Source organism: Epinephelus lanceolatus, chromosome 19 (genome assembly GCF_041903045.1).
Source record: "Epinephelus lanceolatus isolate andai-2023 chromosome 19, ASM4190304v1, whole genome shotgun sequence".
NCBI classification, from domain to species: Eukaryota; Metazoa; Chordata; class Actinopteri; order Perciformes; family Serranidae; genus Epinephelus; species Epinephelus lanceolatus.
Window position 1 is genome coordinate 22275122 of NC_135752.1, and position 17486 is coordinate 22292607.

Genomic DNA, 17486 nt, shown 5'->3' on the forward strand with positions numbered 1-17486 from the left:
ATAGCAGTGGCTGACTTCACCGTGTTCAGGCATAATCACACTAAAAAGATGTGTGTGTACAACTGGTCTAATAACTGAGTTGATTGGTGCTACTTCCTGTCTTTCTGTGTTTAAAGGTGTCCTATGCAGGAATTAATGGTTACTTTTTGTAAAAACAACTTTTAGACTTGGCCCCTCCTCCCTACAGCTACTATTGTAGTAATGTTACATTTGTTGTAACTAAGCTAACCGCTAGAACCTACCTGTCCATCAGACAATAGGCCCATTCCTCATTGCTGTTCATCAGCCTTCCTCTCCTTCAGAGCTCACAAGTAAAAGTAAAAAAACAACCCCAGATTCACTCTTGTATTGGAAGGAGTCTTGTCCAGTTGGTGTTTCACCTTGCTATATTTGTGTTCTTTTTGGCCCTGTTTGTACACAGTTTTTGTAGCTTCCTTTTGGATGCATTCTGCTCACAGTCTGGCACATGGTTGCTACCTTTTTATAAAATCCCAACATCACCTGTGCGCTGTGCCCAGGACCGTCCCATACACGGCGGGTAGGATCTCTTCAGATAAATAGATGGCCACACACTTATAGTGGGTCATAAGTGATGATTGAGAGAGATATCCTGCATCATATACATTTGACTTTTTGATTCAGTACCTCTATTAATTTATGTCTCACCTTTTTCTTTTCCATCTACTTGTCTACCTCTCTTTGCTCCTGTCTCTGTATTAACTTTGTCCGTCCATCATTTGCTTTCTCTCTGTCTCAAACAGGAATATATACCAGACCTGTACACCCATTTCCTGAATGTGGGTCTGGAGGCACACATGTACGCCTCCCAGTGGTTCCTCACCCTCTTCACAGCCAAGTTCCCTCTTTACATGGTCTTCCATATCATTGACCTGCTACTGTGTGAGGTTGGTAACAAAAGACACAACACAACTTTACTAGCTGCAGTTCACACATACTTTTGAAAGCATGAAACACAATCTCCCATTCTATTAGACGTACCGATAGTTGCAATTCCATCCACCCGTTTCTATATGTATTTTCAATTTGTGCATAGAAACCTGAGGGGAAATGCCAGAAATTTAGAAAATAGAAAATCTCCAAATATAACAAAACATTTTTATCCTAGGGAAGGTGGAAAACATGTATCAGTAAAAGTTAAATGCAACTTAGTGCAATGGGAACAGATTCAGTGAATAAATGATGACATACAGTCACGATGTACCATGATTGCATATTCCATAAGCCACTGCAAGCTGTCTTTGTTGTCTGTGGATGGCTTTTAACATGTTTATGCGCACACAGGGTTGTGCTGCTCTAAGAGCACAGAGCTGTAATATTGTTAAAAACACTCTATTTCCATTGTCCCCTCTTGTTGTGAAGAATTAGCACTACTTGCTGCTTATTTTGATGAACCAACTCCCTCCCAATACTGACACAACAGTAGTGGATAAAAAAAAAGCACATACCTTTCTATTTTGTTTTTCTGAAAACTCTTTTAAATGTGCACTACATTAGGGTGGAAACACAACTAATGAAAAGTAATGAAACTGAAATACATAAGTATTCTAAGGAACCCGTTGCTGTGACACTTTAAACTGAGCTCACACATGCATCCTATTTGTATTGATTTTCTCTGTGTTACTGACCAAGTTGTTGACTGTGGCAAATTCAAGCACTCAAGCACAGTGAAAATAATTACGTTTGAAGTGAGAAGTATGTAATAAAAACATTTGGAACAATGAACACTCTTCCAAGAGCTGGCAGTTAGGTGAAAGTCTGTGAAAAGTTTATCCACCTGACGGCCTCAGAGAGTAGTTAGTATGATGAGACGAAGATAGTTTTCTGGCCTGAACGTTGAGCTCTACATCTCATAAAAACCATGCCCCATTAATCACCTGAGTAATGCAGGGCACAGTGATGCTGTGATGATGCATCGGTGCAGTGGCAGGAACTGGGAGACTGTTCAAGACCTAGGACGTGATGGACAGACCCAAGTACAGAGAGAGAAGCCTGCTTCAAATCACATGTAACCTCAGACTGAGGGGAAGATTGACCTTTCCGCAGGGTGGTCCAGGCAAAACAACTGGAGTGTCTTTGGATGTCTTAATGTTGGCCAGCCAAATCCTGAGGCTCTGTGGAGAGATATTAAGATTGTAGTTTTTCAACTTCACATAAAGTCTGACAGTGCTGATAAACAATCTGCAAGGTAGACAAGGAGACACAGTGCTAATTCAGATATGCAAAGCTGGTAAAGGGATATCATTAGCAGCAAATGCAGCACTAGAATAACGGGTCTGATTATCTTCTGTATGTAGTTCATACATTCTCCTTTTTATTTTAATGAACCTGGAAATATATGTGTCTATTGATGGCAAATTATATTCTAAAGTAAGTCAGTTACATGGAAAAATGTGCAGTTTGTACCATTTGTGCAGATACTCCATACTCAGTGACATGATTCCTCAATCCACCATTAAAAATGTGTCTTTATTTTCAGGGCATCAGTGTGATTTTCAACGTGGCCTTGGCACTCCTGAAGGTAAGCTGGCTCACAAAAATATAAATACACACAATCACATGCACACACAACAACAACCCAAGCAGCTAAAGCTCTGAGGAGAAACAGAAAGCCTCAACAAGCGCCAATAGAAAATCAAACCATGAAAAGTTTAAACATGTCTGCACATGTGAGCAGGTGCAGACACATGCCGCAGTGTGACCTCAGTTTGAGTTTGGCCTCGAAAGAGTGATCCATCATTTTGGAAACATTTTTTGGAGAAACTTTAATCTTTCTAGACTTAAAGGGACACTTCACCCTGAAATCAAAAATACATATTTTCCCTCATACCTGTAGTGCTATTTATTAGTCTAGATTGTTTTGGTGTGAGTGGTGGAGTGTTGGAGATATTGGCCGTAGAGATGTCTGTCTTCTCTATGAGATGGCACTCACAACTCAACAGGAATGTTTGATTTGCAGAGATCATGACCCAGTCACTCAAGATAATCCACAGACCTTGTTGTGCTTTATATAGGAACTACTTTCTTTCTGCTGAACTACACCCGTCAACCATATCATCATGCAGAAAGAAGTGCACATGTACTGCTAGTTCTCCTAGCACTACTGAGCTGGTTAACATTACAGCTTAACCGAAGAGGATGCATTAATTTTACATCTTGCGCTGTCACGAGCCTCTTATCTGTGAGTAGATGCACACTTCCTTCTGCGCAGTGACATGGTTGGCAGGTGTCATTTAGTAGAAATGAAACTGCTCACAACAAGGTCTGTGGATTAACTTGAGTAACCAGGTCATGATTTCTGGAAAGAGACATTGCTGTTGAGTTTTTCAAATGTATATTTTTGGTGCTTTGAGCATCACAAGCTGAGTGCCATCTAGTTCCATTATATTTGAGAAAGGGCAGACATCTCTACGGCCGATATCTCCAACACTCACTCAGCAACTCACACCAAAAGAATCTAGACTGATAATAGCACTACAGGTAAGAGGAAAAACATGTGTTTTTGATTTTGGGATGAACTGTCCCTTTAAGTCAGTCGCAAACTTTGTCATATATAGTTCAGAAAATTGTCTCAGTCACTGAGGATCGTGCTGCTTCATATTACAATAATGAAAATACATGTCCACCCAGCAGGCTCCTCCTGATTGTGTAAACTTGTTCCTCATGTTCTCCCATCCCTCTCTCTTTAGACATCAAAAGACGATCTGATCCAAACAGACTTCGAGGGTGCACTCAAGTTCTTTCGTGTCCCAGTTCCAAAGAGGTATCGCTCTGAGGAAAACGCAAAGAAACTGATGGAGCTGGCCTGCAGCATGAAGGTGAGTTTAGAGCAGGGACACTCAGCGTGCTTAGCTCAGGGGCCACTTTTTTGTCACTTTTTTGTAAAATGACAGGAAGCGGGGGCCAGTTGCAGCCGCCCCAAACAGGTCAGGTGTACACAACAGTGTTTCTAGTATTTGAGGGCAGTCGGGGATGAGCCTGGACCTCTGTTTTGAAGCTTTTTTGTGCACTTTGACACATTATTTACTTTTAGAGTCCAAAAAAATCCCAGTGCGAATAACTTTAATTTTATTGTAAATTAGAAAATGGTTGGAGAGGTACCTGGTGACCTGTCACTGGCCAGATTTCGTCCTTTGGCTGTAAGTTAAAAACTGGTTCAGAGTAAAAATGAATAGAGTCTCGGCTCACTATTTACACACTGTAGCTACACCTGTTCATCCCCTATACAAATCTCTGAGACTTCAGGTTAGGCTCTGTATTTATTTAGTAACCTAATTTTCATTTTGAGTGAAAATACAATTTAAACAAGTCCCTTATATGTTAAAGCTAATGGTCTTTAAGGTGTTTAATACAGTTGTAATGGATTTGGAATATTTAAAACATAAAACACAGAGTGTCTACTCATCACTTGATCCAGATAAAATGTAATGGGTTGAATAAATCCTCTTTGTAGTCCAGCAGTGCTGCTTAAATACCAGCAGGGGCCACTTTTGAACTTTAAATCAAGTTTACCAGGTGCAGTGAACACACCTCTCTCTTTCTGTCTCTCACACACACACACACACACACACACACACACACACACACACACCTGTGTCCTGACCTGTTTTGAACAGCCTAGTTTAGAGGGCCTGACTTTGATGGTAACTTTGGGCAGAGATATTTATAAGATCAAACTCTGTTAAGGCGCCGGCGTGGAGAAGAATCCTGCAGAGAGAAAACCTAGTGGAACAAAAACAGAGGCGATTGGATTTGGAGTGCGGTCTTGAAGATGTTTTAGTACTCATCTTTGCGGCATCAGTTCTGAACAACTGGGCTGATGAGGCCTCTCAGACGGGAAGCAAAGCACTATAAAAGCACATTTCTCCCCATGTAGGCTTCTTGTAATTATTTATCTCAGCTAATACTTGTATGTAAGGGGCTCTTTGTACCCATTTCAACAACATACCTGCATGTAGTTACACAGAAGTATACAGACCCTCCATTTACTGCAAACTGCTTTGAGAACCTACTTCCAGGACATTATGTGGAAAGAGAAAATAATTCCAAGAACTCGTTTGACCTCAGTGAGAACGGCAGTGTTGGAGCTGGGAATTAAATCTGAATCAAGGTAGGCTAATCTGAAGCTTGGATGTCACTATAGAGGGATTACCTGGCTAGATTACTGGTGCCCTCATTGACTGCAGATACTGCCTTCTGATTGGAGCATAAATCTCTCCGTGCTGCCAGGTGCTTTAACTTTATTGTCTGTTTGAGCTCAGATTTGCCAGGTTTACAGTCAGTATCTCACAGTGCTGTATTAAACACAATTTAAAGTTTTGACTGTTACCTCTGAACGACCTCCCTCTGGATATTTCCATGTATATTTTAAAGCTTAAAAAGGCTCAAAGTAATGGAGCACTATATTGGCTTTACTTATATATCAGGAGTTAAGGCCAAACCCCCTGGTTCTTATGGAGGACAATAAATAACTTAACTATCAATCAATCAATCAATCAATCAATCAGGGCGTCGGTGGTTTAGTGGTTAGAGCATGTATAGGCTGCATCCTTGTTGCAGCGGCCCAGGTTCGACTCCGGCTTGCGGCCCTTTGCTGCTTGTCAGTCCCTCTCTCTCCCCCTTAACACACTAAACTATCAAATCCATTAAAGGCAAGAGCCAGAGAAAAGTAATCTTTGATATATTTTTTTTTTTATCAATCAATCTTTTTGAACAATCCTTTTTATTGAGTTTTTAAACATTAAACATTAACAGCAACATTTCAACAAAGAAAATAATATATCCACAACCCTGGTAAGAAAGAAAAGAATAAATAGAATAAAATAAAAGTAAAATAAAATAAATAATTTAAATAATAAAAATTATTATGATAAAAGTACATAAACAAAATTGTATAAATTACATAAAATTATATTAAATTAAATACAGCAGTACATAATTTGCGAAAAGCTTCACATTATTCAAAATCATGCGTTTCCAAAAAGTTCATATAAGGGCTCATCAATCAATCAATAAATGTGTATTTAAACAGAGAAATGAAAAATAAATAACTTAAATAAATAAATGTATGAATAAATAAAACAATAAATAAAATAATAAATAACTACAGAAATAAATACATGCTAGCATAAATAAATAAATAAATAAATAGATTAAAAAAAATTGATAATTAAGCCAGACATAAATAAATCTTAATCTGATTTCTACATTTTTGTACAATTACATTTATTGTTGTATTCCTGTATCTGTATGTTAGTGAGGGAGGAGATCCTAACCTCTGCATTTCTGTCTTTATTCATTTTATTTTGGTATTTATTCTTTTATTTATTTCTGCATTCATTTATACACTTATTTATGGAGGAATTAGCAAGAAGATTATGGTGATCCTATCTTACCAGGAGGAAAGACAAACTAAGTGTAACTAAGCATACAGTTAAGGAATCGATAAATGGGGTACCTATATTTCAACTATAGGACAGTAATCGTAGTGCTGAGTGTTTGACTGTGAGTTCTAGTACAATGGTGCTCAAACCTTTTGAACGAGTATCACCTCAGAAAATATCGTGCTTTCCAAGTACCACCATATGACCGATGTTAAAGTACAGTAGACCACCCTTATCGGCTACTAACAGTTCATGCAGGTGGCAGGTTTATTCCTAATCAGAAGATAATTTATTGTTGACTGGTGTCTGCCACACTGTACAAAGGTGTAGCACAAGAACTGGCACTTACAGTCTTCCACACAAACTCTCAATCACCGCAAGGTCCAGCCCCTCCTAGCCACTGGCTAGTAGCCCCTAGAGCTTACACTTGGTTGATTCTCGTCCACTTCAGTTTCAACAGGGCTGCTTGAAATATTCTGGTGCTGATCTGCATTTCTCTTCTTAATCCTCCCAGTTTGGAGCCACAGTTGCAGAGTTTTTAAACCCTAATTTTACCTTCGCTCACTATCATGCTGTCACAGTTTAGCTCGTAACTTATGGACATAGGTGCACACTGCTTTCATGAACGTGACAACGTAGCAGCCTGATATGTAAACAACAGTATTACAGGAAGGACAAAACTTGATTAAAATTGCATATTAGTGATCTCGTAGATTAAGTATTTTTATTCAGGACAAAGTATTTTGATAGCTTTATATATTTAATTAATCAAAAAATATATGTCCACTAGAGAGAGCTCACGTACAACCAGTGGTACAAGCACCATCGTTTGACAACCAGTGTTTTAGGAGATGTATTAGGAGGAAAAAGTTTCAACTGTTGTGGTCAAAGGTCCTGAGAGTTTGAATAATTTTGAAGTGAATATGTGACAAATATATTTTAAATCTACAGTCAGGTCACACAATTTATTCAGGAGACAATCTCGGGGTCAAACTCAGGTCATTTTGTCTTGGGCTGTAGTTGTTACACCTACTTTATCCTATTGTCTGCCAACCTTTTGACTTCTAAAGCTAATATATGCAAATTGCCCAGGGGATTTAAATGGAAATCATGACTGCTTGAAGTTGAACTTTGTTTACCTGTCTTGTTTTTTTTTCATGTCACAGCCCCCTTCCTTCTCTCTAGTACAAACTGTGTGAGCATGCATGCAGAGGTACATTTATACAGCTGCAGCTCTCCACATGACGAAAGCTTTAAATAGGTTTTTAGGTTCAGAAGAGCAGAGAATGATGAGCAAATCACCCGAAAGAGAGCAGGTGGTTTTACTATATGCCTATTCTAGTTGCTAGGGTACTTTCAGCAAACAGTACTGATGGTACTGCACAGGTAATTTCCTAATATATAATTGATCCAGGACTTGTAAGATGAGAAATATTTCATGTCTATAAATTATGGCTGTACTTGAGAGAGCCGTGGTTGCTCCGTGTTCCTAATTGCTTTTCTAAGCAGTAACTTCTGGAGACCCAGCTGTCTGTCAGGGCTGCGAGAGAAATGAGGAAAAAACACCTCATGTACTTTTCCTTCCTTCCTTCCTTCTGTATGTCCCCCATGTACAAGTACACACACGCAGAGACACACTTAGAGCAGGACAACATGTGGGCCACACTGTCCCAGTTCTGCCAACATCATTAGGTGAAGAGCGCTGGGAGTACTTGGATCTTCTGTAGTGTAATATTAAACCTGAGGTTGTGACATGAACATCAATACAAAGACCAGCTGTGCACTGATGTTGCAGCCGTAACTAGCTGCATTAAGGAAATAATAAATGTAGAAATAAAGAAATAAATTATTCAGATTTTTTGAAGTGGGGTTGTATGAGGCGCTTGTCTGTAGTCAGTGTGTCACCTGCGGTCGATGGTGGTCGGTTCGCCCCCAGTTTGGAGAAGCAGTTAGGAGTACCCACGCAAGATAGGCAATGTACTGCTGAGGACAGGGGCAGCAGCAAAACGTATTTAAGCTGCCTTGAAAAATGCCCCAAATTGAAAAAAAAATCTGTATCAGTTTAAGTGTACGCAATATTTAGAATAATTTGAACACTAATCTAGCCATTAGGCAACTCTTTCAGACAGAGAACTAAAGCCGTTCTTTATGCTGTCATTAAAGCCACCAGACTCCATTGACAAAAACAGTCATTTTACCTTGCAGAACACTGGAGCTGCTGGTCTACTGCTGCCTTGATTGGTTAGATTGTTTGTGTTATTGTGTGACTTTGGTGCTTTAAACGGTTACTTCTGATTCACCAAAGTCACACAATAGCACAAACAAACTAATCGAGGCAGCGCTAGATCAGAACCTCCTATGTTCTAACAGGTAAAATTACTGTTTTTGTCAATGGAGTCTGGTTGCTTTCATGATGGCATAAGTAATTGCTTTCCGATGGCCAGGTAAAGCGGTGAAAATTATTTAATTATAAAGTATACTTAAGATTGATACAGATTAGTTAGGTGGCTAAAATATATTTTGCTGCCATCCCCATCCACCCCAGTTCATTACTCAGCTTCTATGTCAGTACTCTTGTCTGCTTCTCCACGCTGGGGGCATGCCAATCACCATCTACTGGTTTTAGAGTACAGTCACACATGAGAGAATGCAGGGGAGTGACCACTGCCTGCTGAGGCGATATTCAAGGTAATTGTGGGCAGTGACAAACACGGAAAGCTAGCTTGCTAATACATACCGCAACATATGATATTATTGGTACATTTTCTTACGTTCTATGCCTGTCTCCCGACTCACTGCGAGCCAGGTAGCATTTCTCATGTGGGCCAGTTTGTAGTTTTCATGGCCAGTATCATACAGTATCAGCTGGTCAAACACTTCAACAATTAATGTGTCCTCAACACGTACTGTTTTTGCCGTTGGTTGAGGCTGTGACATCACTAATTGAAATTCACCAAAGTTTGATTTCACATAATGCAAATTTGCTTTGCTAACGAGAGCAAATGTTTTACTCTCCCCTTCGCTTGCACTGAATGGAAGTGAAGGGGAGGCAAATATTTGCCAATATTAATTACGCTCATGTGTGACTGTGCCTATACACTCACTGTTGATGAGTTCCTCATACAGCCCCACTTTAAAATAATTTGAACTATCCCATTAAAACCCCCAGAATTGACATGCAAGTCTCTCCTTCATGCTGAAATTCAGGCACAGTGTTCACTGTATGGAAGCTGTCTCGTTTAAAAAGCCCAATGTAAGGCAGCAGCTGGGCAGTGAAAGGCCAGTTAATGAGATGGCCTAAATGCAGTGTGTGTGTGCAAGCTGCATCTGTAGGAAATGTGACTATAAGCCTGTGTGTGTTTAAATGAGACACTGTTTTGCTGGTTGAGGCAGTATGAGGTGTACCACTGAACATGAACTGTGAACATCAGTTCTACAACGAGATGATGAACCAAGTGTGCTGAACAGTTTTGTTTCACCTGCCTGGAGAAACTAGTTCACAGGCCCTTAGACTGCTCTTTTTCAGACATGAAATACTGTAATCTTTGATTTCTGTGTATTTTAGAAGCTTTATGATTTTAATGTGTGCACAAATCTAGGAACTTTTTAAAAAACAGTGAGGTGGCATGAGTTACTCTGGACTGTGTGGACAGCAATGTCTCAATGTATTGCCTTGTTAGAAATGAACAGTAGCAAACTGAGCCTGTAATCTCTTTACATAAACCACTGCATCCTATTCAAACACTGGATTGAACCAACGAACGCCACAGTCCAGCAAAGATTATCAATCTTGTGTGTTTGTTTACAAAAGATGGGAAAGATTCTTCTCTGGCAGCCACCTTTGCTGCGCGAGCCAAAGACTAGTGGGCTAGTTTATGTTCATATGTTTTATCATGTCTGTAATTGCAACTAATTGTCATTTTTCGTGTGTGTGTGCGAAAGTTGATGAATACCAAACATTTTTTTCTGCTCTAACTGTCCAACAGATCAGCCAGAAGAAGCTTAAGAAATTTGAGAAGGAGTACCACACTATGAGGGAGCAGCAGGAGCAACAGGAGGCTCCAATCGAGAGATACGAGGTAGACATGAGCCCAAAATATTCACCTACGTGTATGAAGCATAAAAATTTCAACAACTTCATTACTGCAACATCTTCTGTCTTAAAGGGACAGTCACCCCAAAATCAAAAACATATATTTTATCTCTTACCTGTAGTGCTGTTTATCACTCTAGATCAGGGGTCTTAAACATTTTTCAGACTAGGGACCCCTTGGCCCAAAGACAAACAGCAGGGATCCCTACTACTTATATTAAAAAAAAAAAAAGAAGAACAAAGAATTGCACTTGAGATAGTTCTGAATATTTTTTGGGTCTTCTCTTGTTTGCCTAGCTGCTAACTAAGCAGCAGTTGTAGTGTTGCTAGGTGCATTAGCCTCACCCTCTGCACTTTCAGTGATAGTTTCTGCGGTGGACAGTGTGTCAGAGTTTGTTTAAAAGTTATGAAACAATACATTGTGGCACACAACAATGTCTGTACACGTGACATAGTAATACAGCTAACTGGCTAATATGCAAAAATAATTAAAGGTGCCGCACAGTGATGTAGCATTAGCTAGCTCACATGATCGCATAACGATTCTTGGGTAACAGTCAGCCTATCAAAAATGTTGTGTACTGTTAACTAATAGGTTTTATGAATAGGCTAATTTATCTTGGCTAATATGTTAGATTCACGTTAATGTGGATTTTGAGACACATTTTACTTACTGAAACTTTCATCAGTTAATTCGATTATTTAGAGATCATTTGGTGGCCCCCTATAGTAACTCTGAGGATCCCCTAGGGGTCACGGACCCTCTGTTGAAGACCCAGGCTCTAGATTGTTTTGGTGTGAGTTGCTGAGTGTTGGAGATCTCTGCCTTCTCTCTAATACAGTGGAAAACTACACAGCAATGTCTGTTTCCAAAAACGATATCCCAGTTACTCAAGGAAGCGTGCATCTACTCGTGGACAAGAGGCTCATGCTCATGACAGCGCGATATGTAAACATTAATGACGTTCTCCTCAGCTGAGCTGTAACGTTAGCTAGCTTAGTGATGCTAGGTGAGCTAGCAGTTGAGTGTAATAGAGTGTGCCAGTAAACCCGGAACTCCGTTAGCGCCTTTAGCACTTCCGGTTCTCTCGTCTAAAAGTCAATATGTGTTTTTGAATGGGATTTTAGTAAAATGCCTCAAATAAGGTGTGGTTAACAAAAGCTTAGGCGAGTTTCAGGTTTTCTTCTACGATATAAAACACGTCAGTAAATACCCTTCTTGTGAATTCTGAAGCTTTAACGTGTCGTAAAAAAGGCGGTTACTACCAAGTTGCTCAATACCACTACAAACCCTGTTGGGGACATTAAACGTCATCACCCCCGAACAGGCGAGAGTGCTGGCAGTCCGCCATTACAGCTTCTTATTTAGCTTAAACAGTCCGATTTCCCCATTATACAATGTTTTTAAAATAAAGCGGCCGAAATCAGTTGAAAGCTTAGTGGCGGACATGGAGTAGTCATGTAGTCTGTTAAAGCCTAACGTTCTGGCGATCGCATTTAAGCTTCAAATGTGGTATGAAAGGTGTTCATATGTGAAGATTATCTCACTGAACAAAACCTGTAAGTATCATAAACTTGTGTTAGCCACAGAGCTTATTTTCTGACATAATCCAAAACGCAATGCAAAAATCACATTCACTTTCTCTTCCGGGAACCAGCGTGATGCTAAACTTCCGGGTTTTGACGTCAAGCTCTGGCACACTCTATGAGCATCCAGGTCATGATTTGTGGAAAGATACATAGTTGAGTTTTTCCAGATGTGTCTTTTTGATACTTTGAGCACCACAAGGCGAGTGCCATCTAGTTCCATTATATTCAAGATAAGGCTGATATCTAAAGCCAATATCTCCAACACTCGGCAACTCACACCAAAACAATCTAGATTGATAGATAGCACTAAGGGCAAGATAAAATATATGTATTTTTGATTTTGAGGTGAACTGTCCCTTTAATTTCTATTCATATATATTATAATTGAACTATTTTAGTATTGAAGTTGATTTCAAAACCCTGTAGCTGGTGTAGATAACTACTGCTACATAGTGTTAAAACAAGCACCATGTTCTGACAGACTTTTCACTGAGCAGAATACATCTTTTTTTCTTCCCCTCCCGCTGTAGACCTTGACAGTCCTTGTTTGGGAAAGAAAAACTACATGGCACCAAAAAAGTTATTAATTGTACATGCCATAAGTCATCTCAAGGGTAGCGAGTTGGCTGTACACAGTACATGATCATCAATTACACTCACTGAACTTCTGCTTTGTTTGCTTTTAAAAGAATGCTTCCACCAAACCATATAGCGATACTATTTTTTTTATGTCAAACAAGGAACTTTGAGATGTTTGTATTATCACTATTCATGAGGGTTTTCATACAGTCAAACATTAGGCCACAGTTTGATAAAGGTGACTGCAGTCAGGTTGGTTCAGTCAAGTTATCAGAGATTCATCATTTTAAGATGCTCAGGCTTATTTCGGATGATCATAATTCATAAATATAATTTCTTTGGAAGCAGGAACACTCATAATTTTGTAATATTTATACTTAATCCTTTCCAACTGTATGCTTGTCATCTCTGGGAACAGACTTGTCATGTGTCAGTTATTAATGCTGTCTGTCTCAGTTAATGATGAACAAACAGGTTATGCCCTGTTAAACATTACAGACAACTTACTGTGTAATTCTGCTCTCACCTGATCACAGTTAACTTTTACACTCACAGTCTCATTCTGTATTTTGTTGCACCACTCTCTAAACTCCTGAGCCAAGAAGAGCTGCTTACTCATTCATTTGCAACTCATTTTCCCTGCTCTATCTCTACACTTTCCTTCCTCTTTCATGCTCTCTAACTTCTCTCTGTTGATCTGCTCTTCTGTTTTCTCATCCCACTCTTTGTCTTGCTTCATTTTTTTTTTTTTGTTTGTGTTCCTCTGACTCTCACGCTCTCTTCCTCCTTTTCTCCATGTCCAGCGGGAGAACCGTCGTTTGCAGGAGGCGAACATGCGTTTGGAGCAGGAGAATGATGACCTGGCACACGAGCTTGTCAGCAGCAAGATAGCCCTGCGCAAAGACCTCGACAACGTAAGCCAAAGAGAAAGAAATATCTGATTCGTGTGTGTGTGTGTGTGTGTGTGTGTGTACACATTTATTAAAATGTGAGTTGTCACTTCTGTAAGGACACTTAACGAACACAAGTATGCGGTCTATGTGGCAACAATTGAGCAATAACTGAAATAACATAAGAGAAATTGAAACCATGTTTATGAAACAAAACCCACATACAGTATACATGTAGCAAAACCTTTATTTACACACAACTTTGATTTACACAACCTCAAAATGTCATCAGTGTGTACGTGTGTTTGGCAGGAATGCACGTGTGACTTACCTTGAAAAGAGAGCCGGTAGAGAGAAAACTAAGAAGAAAGTAGGCCAAGTGTAACTAACTAACTAACCCTAACCCAACAATGGGTTATTTTGTCGTGTGTGTGTGTGTGTGTGTGTGTGTGTGTTTGTGTGTGTTTGTGTGTCAGGCTGAGGAGAAGGCAGATGCCCTGAATAAAGAGTTGCTGCTGACCAAACAGAAACTGGTGGACTCTGAGGACGAAAAGAGACGACTGGAGGAAGAATCTGCACAGGTCAGAGCCAACGACGAGGCACCTCTCAGCCTATATTTTAGACATTAGCTGAATGTATGATTTTCCTCAACTCTCATGAGGCTCACAGGGTTACAGATGGTGGGGAAAGCGTCAGCACTATTGCAAGACAGATTCTCAGGTGAAGGAATAATCAGAATTATTGTGAAAAGACAGTGCTTAAATCTCCTGTCCCCGGGTCAAGAAGGAGACTAGCAGGAAGTATACAATATTAATGTGACAGGCTGTGACTGAGCAGTCTATCTTCTGGACCGAGCCAAGAGTCTGCAGGTTTCTCTTCCAGCCGAACACTGCAATGGCTGATATTACTGATAAAGTCTCTTTCTGGGGATGAAGGTGTGTTAATCACTATAATCACCTGCTGTCTTATTTTTATTAAGTGAGAATAAAAACTTGCAGACTCATGCCATGTTGGCATGTCTTTAGTTTATATTTTTGATATCCTCCTGAGACCCTGCCTCCTCATATGAGGACATCAGGTTTTGGGTTTCCTGCACATTATACTTAAGTCTGCATGACTTAGACATGTTGTCCTTGTTTGTGGACACTTTTATGCTCAGTCTGCAGCCGATCCTAACACAAAAGTGGACAAGGTACAAAACCTGATCAAATGTTGTGGTTGATACTTGTATATTTTTGCTAAATAACAGCAACAAATTTGACCAATTTTAACAACAGTAAGAAGCTAAAATGCTTTTAATTAGGAAGTACTCCTTTGAGGATATTGGGACTTAATTATTGTATTATCCCAATATTTCACACAGGCCAATTAGGTGTGACAAACTGTTCCTACAGAAAAAAAGGACATTCATGGACAGGAGTATGGTGCAAGAAATTTTAATAGAGAGTCACAAGGCTTTTAGATATGTTGCATTATTTGCAATTTTGTTTTTGCACAACAGTGTTCAGGCATTGAAATTAACAATTTTATAATTTATTACACACTTGTGACTATTAAAAATAAACCCACTGTCCCCAAAAACTACTTCTTGGTCAAAGACAATGCTTAATTTTTTTATACTTATCAGGTCCTACTTTCCCAAATAGCTTGGAGAAATTGAAAAATGCCTACCAAACAAAAGCTGGGGTCTCAGGAGGATGTAGTGTAGACTGATTAATGGTCTACAAAAGGAGTTAACAGGAGTCCCACTGTAGCTACCTACAGTGTAGCTACTGTATGGCTGAATCCAAATGTCAGGACTTCACGCACTTGCAGACTTTATGGGCGCCCTCCTGGAAAGTCTGCAAGTGCTGAAGGCTGTCAGAATCTACAATTCATCCAGTCCACAGGGGGCCTCAAGCAGACTTTCTGCTTCGGGTGCAGACTTCACCAGACGTAATCATCCACAACCCATTACAATACAGATGTGACTGAATTATTTCAGGTGCTGACTGAGAAAGCAAAACAAACTTACTATGAATGTGTAAAATAATTACTGTATTTAAAGGCTACTTGAATCTTGTAGGCTAGAAATAATTTTCAGCCACATCATATTTGCAGAAATGTGTATAATTATAGGCTATGGAGGTCATAAAAATCCATTATATTACTGCAGCCTACACTATAGGCTTAAAGCGGCAAATGTATATGCTAGGAAAATGGGCTGAAACACAACAAAAGCAGGTCTTCCAATTTAAGTAAGACCCAATGTATTTAGACATAGTTCGGTTCTAATTTACAAACACGTCTGTATTTGAATGTGTGTAGCCTTTATAGAAATGTATGAATATCATTTGGTGCATTCACAAAAAAAGCCCTTACATGGGATTAATATCTTGTAATCTGCAGGGACAGATGAGCAGACAGTATTCATCAACGTGAGTGAGGAATATGACAGTAGCAATCACTACATACATTAATGTAGTTGCTTAAATGTTTCCATGGCAATGGGTTTAACAGTCTTGAGGCCCGTCTATCAGCGGTTAGCAGTCTGTGGCCTCACAGACGTTACATTTTGACAGTGAACACATTGCAGTACGTGTTACTGAAAGTACGCAAAGGCTTAGTCCTCAAGTCTGGGGGGGGGGGGGGGGGACATTTGGATTCAGTCTATCTGCCTCTACCAGAGCTTCCTCAATCATCTGTGTTATGTCTACAAATACACACACTCTCACAGTCAAACCTCCAGTGTCAAAGGTTGTCAGCTCTTCTTTGATGTTGATTTTCTTGAGTTCAATGAAAAATCCCTCTGAGGTGAAAGAAAGCTGCTGGCCTCTGTTCCCATGTGTGTTCAGCACTGTCCACCGAATGTGTCCTGTCTTCTTCAATGTGTAGGTGTAACTGTGAATGATTTATGTGCTCGCGCAGAGGTTGTGTTGAGGGTGTGACTTTGCCCCGAGCTTCAAGTCTGCCAATACCTTTCTCTGTCTTCTTCACGTTATGGCAGTCACATGGTCTCTGGGGCCTCTGACTCTGCCTCTCTGTCCTTGGTCTCTGCCCTCCAACAGTATGTGTGTTTGTGTGTTTCCACAGCTGAAGGAGATGTGCAGGCGAGAGCTCGATAAGTCTGAATCAGAGATAAAGAAGAACGGCTCCATTATCGGAGAGTACAAGCAGGTATGTGTGTCCAGTTTGCAAAGACAGTATTATCAGCCCTGCTGTTTACATCATATTACTGGAGTGTGTCTCTTTTCACAAAAGTACATTTTAGAGAAATGAAACTGTAAACTGTGGCAGGCCCACCCCAGTTTCCCTCAAACTTTTTTGAACTTTGTGATTTTAAGTGTGGATTTCACATCACAACCTCTTCTACAGTCAACTTAACCTCCCGCCACCTAAGGCCAAGACAAATCCCTAAGGCTCTTTAACATGGTGATCCACCAATCTAAACATTAGACTATACAATTATACCAGTGTATATATTAAATGTATACATCCTACAATATCATAATCACGTGGAGTTGGTCCTCATTGTCAGAGCATTGTGCACTGCACACCTTAGCACATCTTTATGTTAAATATGTCATATTTTTAAGTCTTTTTTGTGTCTATTTGTATCCTGTAAAATACAACATGTTCTTCAGTATTAAAATACCATAAGTCCCTGTTGTTAGAGCAGCAAAAGGTTTCTAATAATAATCCTCATTTGTAGAGCAAATGTAAGAGTGCTTCTCAAAGGACAATGCATTAAAACCAAAACCAAAATTGACCTAAATAAAACTAAAACTAAAATCTAAAAAAAAACCCTGAATGGATAAATGATAAAATAATAGATGAAACAAAGGCAAAAATGATGCAACCAGTCTTTCTGTATGTCATCGGACCTGTCATTCGACAGTCTTGGGACACTCAAGCTCTGTCTCCTTTAGTTTCATGCCTGGACGCCTGGAGAGT

The 17486-nt window shown here is 39.7% G+C and overlaps 1 protein-coding gene across 2 annotated transcripts in view; it reads left to right on the forward strand.

The window, feature by feature from the left end:
* The window catches only part of rabgap1 (RAB GTPase activating protein 1), a 104627-nt gene that overhangs the window by 71941 nt on the left and 15200 nt on the right, over positions 1-17486 (forward strand). For both annotated transcript variants that reach the window (XM_033647397.2, XM_033647398.2), the window contains 7 exons: positions 762-905; positions 2498-2539; positions 3708-3836; positions 10388-10480; positions 13467-13577; positions 14030-14134; positions 16626-16709. In XM_033647397.2, coding sequence (XP_033503288.1) covers positions 762-905; positions 2498-2539; positions 3708-3836; positions 10388-10480; positions 13467-13577; positions 14030-14134; positions 16626-16709 — 708 coding nt within the window. The remainder of the gene's footprint in view (positions 1-761; positions 906-2497; positions 2540-3707; positions 3837-10387; positions 10481-13466; positions 13578-14029; positions 14135-16625; positions 16710-17486) is intronic.